The sequence below is a fragment of the Emydura macquarii genome, unplaced genomic scaffold (assembly GCF_026122565.2).
Source record: "Emydura macquarii macquarii isolate MOO-44397 ecotype Brisbane River unplaced genomic scaffold, CSIRO-AGI_Emac_v2 contig_2676, whole genome shotgun sequence".
NCBI classification, from domain to species: domain Eukaryota; kingdom Metazoa; phylum Chordata; order Testudines; family Chelidae; genus Emydura; species Emydura macquarii.
In genome coordinates, this window is record NW_027132813.1 from 7,976,477 (window position 1) to 7,990,050 (window position 13,574).

General features: G+C 42.5%; 1 protein-coding gene across 1 annotated transcript in view; it reads left to right on the forward strand.

The window, feature by feature from the left end:
• The first annotated feature begins 3,826 nt into the window (after positions 1-3,826).
• The window catches only part of LCLAT1 (lysocardiolipin acyltransferase 1), a 101,382-nt gene continuing 91,634 nt past the window's right edge, over positions 3,827-13,574 (forward strand). The window contains exon 1 of the mRNA XM_067564814.1: positions 3,827-3,991. Coding sequence (XP_067420915.1) covers positions 3,827-3,991 — 165 coding nt within the window. The remainder of the gene's footprint in view (positions 3,992-13,574) is intronic.

Consider the following 13,574-nt stretch of genomic DNA (forward strand, 5'->3'; position numbering starts at 1 on the left):
AAATGAGGTGTGTGGTTGAGTGGTCAATTCGTAACTCTGGTGTTGGCAACTCTGAGGTTCTACTGTATAACCATAACATGGGTAGTCTGAGTTTTTCTTTAAACTTTCTATGCTTACATGACTTGGAAGCTTCAGCAGAATGCTGTACTTCAGAGGCATAGTCTGTAAACAACTAAATGAGAGATTTTTCCACCTACATACCTTGGTACTTCTAACGTAGCAGCTGTGATTTAGGATAGCAAATATTTTACATAGTATTTTGATTAGACAATATATATCATCTTAAATTCCACTCCTATTCAAATCCTACTAGATGATTGTGTACAGAACCTCATTCAAAGCCCATTAAAGTCAGTGGAAAAAGTCCCATTACCTTCAGTGAGTAATCAAGCTCATAAAATGGAGCAGCTGAAGTAAGTAGTAGAAGCAGCAATACTAATTTTGTACAGTGCATTTGATAATGTTGCCACATTACAATAAATAGAATTCAGCTCCTGAAATGAAAGGCTTTTTTTGCACTTTTAATTAGGCAGTTTTAGTGGACTTCAAAATCAGTATAAACACAATGAAACATACTAAAGGGCAGAAAATGTTGAGATGTAGTTAGAAGAGAAACCCTAACTAAAACTCTGTCAATACTGGGAAGTGATTGACTGTAGTCTTCATCTAGAAAAGTATACCTGAAGGCAAGAATAGAATCTGCATAATCCAAAAATGTTTTGATGAGGAAGTTCAGGACTTCTTCCAAAATTTTAGGAAAGGATGGGAGTAAGCCAACCAATGGCCTGTTCCAATACTAAAGGAAATTGGGAAAAAAAAGCAGTTTAAATGATTGCATATTTGGAATTTTTCTACAAGCTGGGGGAGAGGGAGACTTGTATTTTCCACCCCCAACCAATCTTTCTACAGAAAGAGTAGTAAGGCCACTGCCTCTTAAGTATTTTTGGAAAATTTGAGTTGATGCCAGCTTCATGTCACACCAGCTTCTCTGTATGCTTGGGAAATCTCCAGCTGTCTACTGAAGGCAACTTTAGGACCATTTGTGCACCTGGAAGAATGTGGAAGACCTAGCAAGGCTGAAGATCTGTCTCAAGGTCTTTAATTTCATTGTCATATTGCTAAAGGAATCTATGCCATACAGGGGGCAGGGCTCAACATTTTAGGGGAAAGTTTCCTTAAGCTTTTTCTTCTTCCACTCAACTACCGTTGGAATGTTTATTTCTGTCTTCTCATCTGTGTGTCTCTCTCTAACCTTTCTTGCTTCCTGTATTTTTTTCTTCCCTTCTTTACCTTCTCTTAGCTTCTTTCATTTTCCCATCTCCCTCTGCTACCATTACTTCACTCTGTTCCTCTGCAAAGACAGAGAAACCCCATAACACAATGTACATGGGATGATGCTCTTTCATCATAGTGCTGTTCAGGTTATACCAGCAGTAACAGTTTAGAATTTATGAATTAATCCTGAATTGTTTGGGTTTTTTTAATTTATATTGATTATATGACAGGGAGGCAACCTCAATTCAGAGTTATTTCCCCAGTATACCCTTGTTTGAGTGAGTGAAAAAATTGTCTGTGAAACTGGGTCCAATTCAAATATTTGAAGATGACAAAGAAAAGGTCTTAATCTCTGTAGAATTTTAGAGCAACACTGAAATACTGAAGGTAAATTAGCATGTGTGATCTAACTCTGCCCTCTTTTGAGAATGCTTTATGACAATCCTTAATTACATATTCACTACTTTTTCTTACACATAACATAATATGCAATTTTATAACCTTAAATAGATATATGTAGCATCTTGTAACATTTCATTCTTGTATGTTTTCAGTACTGTCACTGTAAGAAGAGTGCCAAATATCTTGGTCTTTTAATATGAATTCTCTTTTCTCAAAGTATTAAAGATATGCACTTCAATAATTTTGTCAGCACATCTGTACTGTAGTCATTGTTAGGTTTAGTTGTAGGTGTCTGAAGATTTACTTAGAGGTTATCTACACAGGAAGGTTTTACCAGTTGTAGAGATATAACCTCCCATGCGGACACACTTATTCCAGTAGAAGACTGGAATTTTTCAATTTAGCTTAAACCCTTTCTTAAGTGACATCAGCTAAACAAACAAACAACCGGCAACAAAAAACACTTATATTGTCCACCTGAGAAATTCTATCAATTTAATTTATATCTGTTTAAATTCATATCTTGGGTTATACCAAAACAATTTTCTCAGGTAGACGAGGCCTTAAATGGTCCTTATATGTCAGCAAATTTTGACTTTTACTCTCTTACTGCTCAGTAAATTTGGGGGTAAGTACACTTTTCTGTGTACCCTTTTTTATATAAACAAGTTTCATGGACTTTGTTTTTCTGGTATACACAGAATAGGACACAGTGTAGTTAGTTATATATCCAAAGAAGCAGAGCTAAGATTATGCATGCAATTGGCATTTCCTAACTTTTGAGCCCTTTGCTGTGCAACCTTAATGTTTGATTATTATTGCTGATTATAGAATATAAATAAGACTTACACGTATTTTATATTGAATATCTTTTTATTGCACTGTATAAGGCTTAATGGATTATTTTCCATTTCTCATTTTTAAATTAAAAGATCCAGCTTCCTGTTTTCCTTATCTTGAGCAGTTGTCTATCTGAGCCCTTATAATTCCTAAAACAGCCTGTTGGAGAGGAATTTAGTAAAGTGGCTGAGAAATCTGACTTCTGCTTAATCTTTCATCTCACAAACAAACATTTAATCCTAAATAGCTGAAAACAGACTATTTTTAGATTCTAATTTAGACAACATTTCAAGATTTGTTTTGTCATAGCATGGTGGAAAGTTGGAAAGGATGATAGCCAACAGAAACCCTTCGGGGATACTAATCCATTAAGAATCATTCTGCATTATATATTTTAGATTTATAACAAGATGCTCTGGCTGATAACATGGACATTGGACTATTTTAAGTCTAGGCTACTATCTTATAAAATAAAAGGCTACCTCATGTATGCAGAGATCAGAAGTTTGTTACTGAAACATTGCAACCTTTGATGATGATTCTCTTCATCCAGTGGCATTGTATGGAAAATAATTGATAGAACCAGTAGAAATGCTGATGGCGCTTCAAACTAGGTCATAAGCTCTGTCGGCCAGTGTGGGCTTGGAATGTTACAGAGGAAGTTCATTTAGCTCCTTAACATGGACATGGGGAATAAATAACACTTTGTGTTGCTCTTTACTGATCCCGCTAATCTTTACTTTAGGGTGTTAATGGGTTCTGAAGAAAACCAATGTATTCATTCTCCAGGTGGAAAGGGTTGTTGTAACACTGGGCTTTGGAAGAGGAAGCAACGGGAGGAAATAGGAAAATCTTGCAGAGACCTCCCTCTCCTATCCTCTCATATCAAATCACCTTAGTATTTTTGCAGTGTTATGGACAATCAATCAAAATGTTTTACATGACAAATATAATTCTGGCTTTCTAACCTCTTTTGGAATTTTAGGTAATAAAAATAGCATTGGGGAGACTTAAATGGAGGAAATAATTGAAGATATAAAGTTAATATAATTTTACGGCCCTTTAATATCCCAGTGCACCTTAAAAATTACTGTGTGTGTTGATCTCATTACCACTGAAGTGTTGCCACATCTGAGGTACAACATTGCAGTTATTTAACAGTGCACCACAACATTATGTAATATTTTAGGACAAAAATGAAACAGAATATACAGCTGAAACTGTAGGTGTGGGATGGTTAAAGATTAAGTAGGCAGAAAGTAATTTCAAATGTTTATCTAACTGAATGCACACTTTGTCTTCCAGAGCCATGGTGTCATGGAAAGGGATATACTTCTTACTTACACTGTTCTTGGCGAGTTTTTTTGGAAGTATTTTCATGCTCAGTCCTTTTCTACCTTTGATGTTTGTCTCCCCGGCCTGGTATCGCTGGATTACTGACCGCATTGTGGCCACCTGGCTCACACTCCCAGTGGTAAGTGGCAATGTGAGTGTAATTATTATAGGGGGAGCTGTTAATATCCCTATATTTAAGTTGCCTAACACTTTCCTTTTTAAAGGATTCTTGTGAAGGTTTTTTTGTTGTTGTTGTTGTTTTTTTAAAGATTCTCTAACACCTCACCTAGCACCCAGCCTAGGTTTTAACTAGACCAAATTGGCACATATAAAAGGCAGTGAGCCTTGTTTACACCAGACTTTTAAAACAGCATAGTTAGCATGTTAGCAAACATCACAGTTTAAATCCTAGTCTAGACAAAGCCTTAGTGTGAAGTCTCCACCCCATTCCCCAAAAGAACTTCATTCTAAGCAGATGTCCAGGAACAATTTTGAACTTTTGTTCAACTTAACTAAAAATGAAGTTCTTCTATATCAGAGTTCATTGTATTATCCTGGATTTCGCTCTTTGTACCATGGGAAGATGGAAAATATCTCCCTTGTAGTATTGGAAAATATCCCCCTTGTACATATAGCATATCAAACTTTTAGTATTACTGTCAATGAAAATACAGTTCAGTTAAAGCTTCTCTCCTTTTTAGCACTTTTATCCTTTAGTGATTAATTCCCACTTTTCCTTTTTTTCTCTCCTCTATATCCCCCCCCACACACCCCCAAAGCATTGCAGCTGCAATCACAACAAGTGGATATCTGATCATGTGACTGTTCTTTTTTTTCTTTAATCTGTTTTGTGTTTTGAAAAAAAATGATTTGCTCAAGGATTGTATGAAGGGACATGGTGGAGTAGCTCAGAGAATCAAAGAGCATAGAGTATAATAGTCATTAACTTAAGTCAGTGATGCTGATTGGAAAAGTACTAGTGGAGTACTACTGAACAGGTGTGTTTTACCACAGAATTTATTAGAGAGGGTCTCTTTGGAGACAATCTGCTCCCATGTCCCAGGCTCCTAAGAATCATTGTTTGGTACATGAGGGTGACCTTTGTTGTTCTTAGTTTAATTCTTTTAGGATTTACACAAGCATTTTAATTCCGCCAGCCAAATTACAGAGGCAGATAACATCAGCTCAGCAAAAGGAACCTTGCCCCAGAAGTGACTTTCTCCTCAGTTACGCCCTATGTACATTATAGCTATAAGAGTCAGGGGACCAAGTAACAACACACTTTCCCCTGATTCAGTTACAATACTGAAAGTTACTGTGGACAAGACTGAACTGGGCTATAGCTGAGCTTAAACAATAAATCAGTTCTTTTGCTCTTTTGTGCCCTTTTCCCCAGTTTGTGTTGTCTTCTGAGGGCATTTGCACATACAAATGTACTATTTGATGTTCCTTAATTGTGAAGAGGCTTTTTTCCTTCAGGTGATAAACAGAATCTCAGGAGGTCTTTTTGAAATAACATATCTATCACTATTTTGCTGTTTCCAATGCATCCCTTTCTACCCTTGGAAGATTAATATATTTCTTGCATATAGATCAGTTTCAATTTTTTCTGCCTTAAAGTATTTGGGATGTTTTATGTGCAACTTGAAGTTTATTTATTCTTCCTGCCATTACAAGGATTATTACAATGCTACAAAATCAGGAACTAAAAATTAACAGCTGGGCAAAAAATAAAATAAAATGCCAATAACAGTTGAATAGTATAGGCCAGTTTAATCTTTTGTGGACATGTTGGAAATTCAGTTGATAGTAATAATGTCAGAAGTTTGACCCTGTGCTTGTCTACCAGATTTCTTAAAATAGCTAACAACAAACTGGGTACCAAATTTCCATTCAGTTGCAGAGGACAGTTAATATTTCTGTGTTTGGAAATCCATAAACGCTCCCAAGTCTCTGTAGCAGGTTTGCGCTGGACCCCCTTGCTGCGCAGGTCCTCTGTGCCTACAGGCCACTCACAGACATCAGCTTTGTGCTCCCACCAGTGCTCTTTATTCACAACTTAATACCCACCATCATCTAGCAATATATAGTCTGGCCTACCAGCTCCTGGGGCCTCACTGCTCCAGCCACTGATCAAGGAAGCTCATCCTCCCCCTGTGGCTTCTCCCTTTGCTTATTGTTTGCCCCCCTCTGCACTTCCTTCCAGAGAGTCTTTATAGTGCCTGGCTAACAAGTCCAGCAGCTGCTCCTCATCAGCCCACTCTGTGCAGGATTACTCAGCCTTTTCTAATTCCCTCCAATTAGGACACCAGTACTATTTGAGTACCAGGATGTGGGTGGGCACAAGCCAGCGCGCAGCTAAAAGCCCCTCCCCCAGTGTAAGAGGAGGAGCAACTGAATCTGGACTCAACTAATTACGGGGGACAACGAATGAAAAAATGGACGGGCGTGAAGGTCAAAGGGCTAAATGGAAGGAACTGGAAGGGAACACTGAGCAGAGAACCCCGGAGAGTGCCCACTGCTCCTCAAAGGTAGCCAAGGAGTCAGCGGATGCAGCCCAGAGGAACTCTGCTCGGAGATGTGATCGGACAGAGGAACGGAAGTAGGCGCCACAGTCGCAGAGGTGCTTTTCTTCCTAGGGTGTAGATGGCCATCTTGGCCATGTTGAGGAGGAGGTTGCCGAGGAGGTCCCACGACTTTGTGGGGCTGTGGATGGGGTGCGCGTAGATAAGTAGGTGTGGGGAGAAGTGCAGCCAGAATCTCAGGAAGAGGTTCTTCAGGAGCCAGAATAGGGGCTGCAATCTGGCACGCTCCAGATAGATATGTTCCAGGGTCTCCCTCACACCGCAAAAGGGACAGGTTTTGGGACGGTGGGTGAACCACACCAGGTACACACCTGTGCTCACAGCTCCATGAAGGAGCTGCTAGCCGATATCCTCGGCGGGCCATGGAACCAAGGTGGAATACAGGCTGGCCCGCCGGGGTCTGTCACCCTCGATATGTGGTAAGAATTCCCACCATTTGGTGTCAGGGCAGGACATGAGGGTGAGGAAATGGAGAGTGTGGAGCACAAGTGTGTGGAGATGTGCCTGTGGGTGCGGCTCAGAAGCGTGCCAGCTGCAGATCCCGCAGCTGGCTTGGGGTGTGCGGAGGAGGCAGTCAGGGGGGCTCATGGGGTAGGGGCCCGATGAAGAGGTCCGGAGGGCCTGGGGGTGACCGGCGGGCGGGGAGCGCCCTTCTTCAGGACCCACTCAAGGTAGGCTTGAATAGCAGAGGGCCAGGCTGACCTCACCTCCTGGAGTACACGCCGGGGGGTTTGAAGGGTGGAGAGCCCTAAGCGCCGACCCAGTGCTTCGGGATACACCCAGTCCCCCTGATCGTAGTCCAGGAAGTCTCCGATCTTGGTGATGCCTGCCAGGACCAGCCTCTGGCGCACCAAGTAGGACTCCGCCACCTGTACACTGAGATGGGAATTGTGTAGCAGGGGCTCCGTGAGGAGATCTGCCCCCTCGGCAGCCGCCATGGACCTGGTTGCAGAGACCAGCCTCCAGGTCCGGAGGTGGTCCTGGTAGGAGACCAGCAGCTCAGAGAGGTCTTGTGGAAGACCCCTTGGGTGGAGAAAAAAAAGCTGCCAGTCATATCAGAGCCCTCGGAGGCGACGGAGGAAGGTGTGCACCAGTGTGCTCCACGCCAGACTACCTGTGCTATAAAGGAGCTTCTGTAGGGCCTGGAGGTGGCTGCAGATGCAGTACAGTCCCTGTCTCCCTTCCTCAAGGGAGAGACTCAGGACCCCTACAGAGACCCAGTGCCGTCCTGGCCAGAAGAACTTCAGAACTGTCTTCTGGAGGTTGGGTAGGAAACTCAGGGTAGGGACCAGGGTGTTGAGTCGGTGCCAGAGCATGGACAAGATCAGCTGGTTAAGCACCAGCGCCCTCCCCCGCAGGCACCAGAGCAGTCTTATCCACCTCCGGAGCCGCTCAGCCGCCCTGCCCTCCAAATCCTCCCAATTCTGTGGTGAAGGATGAGTGGCAGAGAGGTACACACCCAGATAGAGCAACGGATGCATGCTCTACCAGATGGCCTGAAGCATGGGTGGGAGGGAGCTCACCCACCACCCAGCCCTGACCTTCAGGCCAGAGCTCTTGACCCAGTTGACCAGGGTGGAGGAGGCTGCCAACTAGATGGCTTGGCAGGCCTCCACCCGCACCAGGCTGTCAAGGTACTGGAGCACGAGGAGCACCTCATCGGCATATGCTGACAGCACCTCTGGCTCGCGGACACCGTTAGGACTCCAGCGGCAGGTGGCTGAATCAGCCTGGTTTCTCCCAGCACCCTGTCACAGTCTCCAATACTGACTGATATAGCTGCTTTTAAGATTTTTTCTTCCCCTAAAAAAAATCCTGTCCATTTTTAGAATAATTTTATGTATTAAAATTATGATTGAATGGCAGCTTAATATCTAGTAATAATGCAGTGTAGGTAGAAGTAGAGCTGAGCACAAAATTGATTTTTTTGGTTCAGGGACCAAACCAAAATATAACTTGGTTTGATTTGAACCAAAGCTGAATTTTTCTCACTATTTCTCACCAAACCTAACATGCAAAAACTTTGTTTCGGGTAAAATCCAATGTTTTGTTCAACTCAAAACGTGTGTGTGTGTGTGTGTGTGTGTGTGTGTGTGTATTTTTTTAATTAGCTACATTTCAAAATGAAAAACATTTTTTACTTTAAAAAAAAATCCACTTTTTTTGGCTGAAAACATTTCCCTACCGGAACAAAACCAAAACTTTTAGAATGTTTTTATTAAAACAAAATGTTTGTTTTTGAATTGAAACTTGAGCTTTTAGATTTGGGAAGTGGGTCCTTGTTTGTCCTGGTGGTTAGGGTACTGGGCTGGCATGTGGAAGACCTGTTCTACCTGAGTCAAAGCAACATTTTTCATCTCAGATCATTCTGAATCCCAGGCCAGTGCCCTAACCACCAGAATGTGAGACTGACCGTCTTTGCCCAATCTATCTAATGAAAACTTTGCCAAAATGGATACATATTCACAGGAGGTCACATGATCCTTTCTCAAGAATTCTCTTTTTTGGGATATATCTACATCTCCAGGTTTCAAATATTGCCTCACTTGCTGTGAACCCTTTCCATAAATGATTGAATTCCTGCTGTATCTGCTGCCTCAGGAATATGCATGTAGCATCTAAGTGCAAAATTTGCACTAGCTTCAAGAGCCACTCAAGGAAGGAGTTCTGACTCCTTACGATGGAGCATGGTCTTCATCCTGCATCAAATCCAGCCTTGTACACGTTCCTGCCCATGGACATCAGCCACCAAGTATCCACAGTGCCCTGTCAACTTCCATGCCTTGCTTGATCCCCCCTCCTCCAACCCTCCTGGTCTTTGAGGGATAGACCTACAAGCAAATCTGGAAAACCTTCCTCCAAGAGGAGTGGGACCAGTTCTCCTCAGAGAGACCACAGCAGGGTTTACCACACCAATGACCCCACACCCTGCAAAGTCTTCCACAGAGGCTTCAATCAGTCTCAGTACTGTGGAATCTTCTATATCTAAGTTCTCATCTGCTTCCAACGTATACAATGGCTACCACTCAGTACCGAAGCCCTCAGTGCCATTGAAATTTGGATGAGAGACTACCAATCCTCAGCACTCTGCTCAGTATACTCTACTTCTTCTGCAGCTTCATTGGTACCTAGACCATTGCTACAGCAGATTCTTGAACAATCAGTACAGTGCTCAGTATTTCATCCCTCTATGGCTGAGACTTACCAGGTCACCGTGCTGGCTCACCTAGTACTTCAAGAGTTCAGATTCTAAAGGGATCTGCTTATTTCTGAGGACCCTGAGTCTCTTCTATTGAGTTCAAGATTCCTGGTACCAGAACCAGCATTATTCCGATACTCCACCTTTCACTGAGTCTGCCTACCTCTCTGTGATACCAATTCATTCGGAAAGACGGGTGGTTCCTCCTTCATCATTTGTCCCTCCACTGGACTATGAATAGGAAGATTCTTCAGATTCCTAGATTTCTGGACAGGGTTCTGCTGACTACCTACATTTGGCTGTCTGAAATCCAACTTCTTCTTCCCCGGATGAAGCGATCATTCCCCACTATCTCACATTGATGATTTCAAACACTTTCAAGATCCAATGAAGAGGGCAGCACACAGCCTTCAGACCTATTAGAAGAAGTGCAGGAGACATCGCACAAATTGCTTGACATCTTGTAGATACCATCATCAGCATAGGTTGCCTTCCCTATAAATGAAGCACTATTAAAATCTTCCACGTCCATCTGGCAGACTCCTGCAGACTAGTATTATGTTCCTCCAGCTCCCTGACGGCTAAAAGACCAGACAAAAAGTATTATGTCATAGCTAAGGGCTCAGAGTTTTTATTTTCCCACACTGAACCAAATTCTCTAGTTGTGGACACAGTGAATGAGTGTCATAGGCAACACCATTTGAAGACAACACGCTATGAAAAGACCACAAATCCCTGGAGTATATGGATGCAATAGTTATTCTTCTGCTACTTTACAATTTCAAATTGCTAACTTTCAGTTGATTCTGGCAAAACACAGTCATATTTATTAAACTAAGTTTAGTTCTTTTATAGAACAGCTACCACGAGAATAGAAAGAACAATTCCAATCCATCATTGCAGAAGGGCAGCTCTTAACTAGAACAACCCTGCAATCATCTCTGGATGTAGCTTATCTGGCAACTCGTTCCATTGCTATGGCTATAGTAATGTGCAGGGCATCGTGACTTCAGTGCCTTTCAGTGGTCTAAAGTCATTCAGTGACCCCATGTATAATTCAGTGCATACTTTGAAGGGACTCCAGAGCAACCCTTCTCTTGCCAGATATATGTATATATACCTGCAAATAAAAAGGCTTATTTTATCTCAGGTGGCTCATAGATCACCCCCTTCTCAATTCTTCAGTTTCCATAAATTGTTAGAGCACCTAGGGAAGGAAAAAAAAACAGATTTCAAAAGGGATAATCTTCAACTGCTGCAGGAACTTTGATTCAGCTATCAACAGCCAAATGTTCCTTTTGACTCTTTGGTCAAGGGCCACAAGCATGCCGATTTCAGACTTTTGTTGCACCATCTTACCCCCATACAACTTTCCACCTTTTGGAAATGGTCTCTCCCATTTTCATATCTCAGGGGAGGAGATTACCTCCAACAGATAGGTCTTGGAGGTTATAACTTTGGGATACTGCATTCAGTTCCACTCCATAGCTCCTTCCCCATCCCTTTTCAGGGACCCCTTTGAAGCAAGAGGTTCAATCTGATCTCTGTTTAGGAGCAGTAGAACCAGTTCCCACTCAACACAAGGAAAGAAGGCTTTATTTCAAGTACTTCTCGGTTCCCAAAAATAAGGACAGATGGAGACCAATTGTACCTTGGTCAAGATGGTGACACTCTCAGCCTTCATTCCATTTCTGGATCCTGGGGACTACACAGTATGCATATTTTCATATCACAATAAAACCTTATCCCAAGAAATTTCTGCACTTCATGGTGCGGAAGGACCATTACAAGTATCTGGTCCCTCCCTTCAGGTTAGACACTACTCCCAGGATATTCACAAAACTCATGGCAGTGGTGGCTTTACAACTCAGTGGGGAATAATAGTCTTCCTTTCCCTTGCTGATTGGCTTCTCCAGGGATGTTCCTACATCATCAAATTGGCATTATTCAGTACTATGACTCATTAAACAGTCTTGGTTTCCAGCTCACCTTCATGAAGTCCTCCTTTCCACTGACACAGAGGATAGAGTTTACAGGGGCCATTCTGGACGTCACCACAGACAGAGCTTACTGCCAGACAACCGATTCCTTGCACAGTCAGATCTGATCACATGAGTTCAGATCACTCCTCAAGCTACTGCCAGATCATGCCTGCAACTTCTCAGGCATGTTTCTGCATGTACTTTCATCATGCTTCATACTCAACTGCATCTGCATTGCTTCCAAGTCAGATTCAGGTCAGTTTAAACACCCACCCGGGACAGTCTAAACAAGCTGCTCTGTATCCCCTGTCATATTCTACTTTCCCTTGAAGGATGGAAGAATCCAGAGAATTGTGGGTCCCATTCAAGTCCCTCTACCCACTCATGCTGGTTTCCAATGCATCCCTCCTTGGATGGGGAGCTCATCTTGAGGACCATACTATCCAGGCCCCAAGAGTCCACCTCAGACTTCGGTGTTCCAGAACTTGGTTGTCAGGTATACCTGTCTGTACTCATATCCATGATTTAAGAACAATCATTCTGCATGATGACAGACAGCAGGGTATTATATAAATCAGCAAGGGGGAAGCAAGATCTTCTTCCCTCTCCATGGAGGCCATGAAACTACAGAACTGGTGCATAGCCCATGATAGTCTGATCTTAGCAGCCTATATATTCAGTCTTCAAAACACCATAGTCGATGACCTCAGTGGGCACTTCACTCAAGAGCATGAGTGGGAACTAGATTAATCTGTGCTCAGACAGATTTCTTACCTGGAGATTTCTGAAAACCGATCTTTTCACCGCCACAGGCAAATAGAAGTGTGTGCAATTTTGTTCAAGGGGAGGCTTTAGTCACCAATCTCTGGATGAAATGCCTTTGTCTTGTCCTGGACAAAGAATCTCTTATACACATTTCATCCGAGGCTGCTGATCCTCGCAGTTCTATACAACATCAAATGGGACAAAGTGACAGACTCCTTGATTGCATCCACCTTGGATTGCATCCGAGACAGGTTTGGTTTCCTTACCTCCTTCTCCTCTTCTCTCGACCAACCATCAATCTTCAGCTCACCCCCTGCCTTCTTAGCCAGGACTCAAGGAATGTTCATCATTGCAACCTGAATGCGTTGTGGCTTGAAGCCTGGTATCTAGATGGTTCTCCGAGCAAGAACTAGCTTGCGCCACAGAAGTTCAGGAGGTTCTGCTGAACAGTACAAAAGATTATACCAGAAACACTTACTTCAGAAATGGAAAAGGCTTTACCATGGATGTATCACCATAGTTAGTCTCCTGTTGACTGTCACATCTTTAAGATATAAAAAAACTTACTTCTGAAGAGAGCAAGACTTTCTTTGAGTTCCTTTAAAATGCACCTACCTGCCATCATAACATTCCATTCTCTAGTACAAGGCTTCTCTAGTACAAGACTCACTCTGCAAAGTCAAGACTTACCAGAGTCTATTGAATCTCTTCTCTAATGTTAGACACCTACTCCCACCTGGGACTTAAACTAAATGTAAGTGTTTTTATGAAGTCACCCATCATTGAACCATTAGTGACGGCTCGCTTCTGAATCTCTTCATGAATACCACATTCCTAGTGGCTAGTAGGGTTGGAGAACTGGGATCTTTAATGACTGACTGATGTGCTGTCTTCTTCAAAGATTGTTTGAGCACATCCATTCTTTTTACCCAAAGTTACTTTGGATTTTCATATCAGTCAATTCATCTCCTAGTATTCTACCCCAAGACTCATCAGTCAAAACAAGAAGCTATCCTAACTTAGATGTGAGGAGAGCATTGGTTTATTATCTGGACAGGACTAGACCTTTTTGATCCTCTCTGAGGTTGTTCGTTTCTGTTGTGGACAGAGCTATAGGGGTTTCTGTGGCTACACAGAGGCTTGCATACCAACCTGTTATGTGGATGCTAATGTACCGTGCCTCCTAAGGTC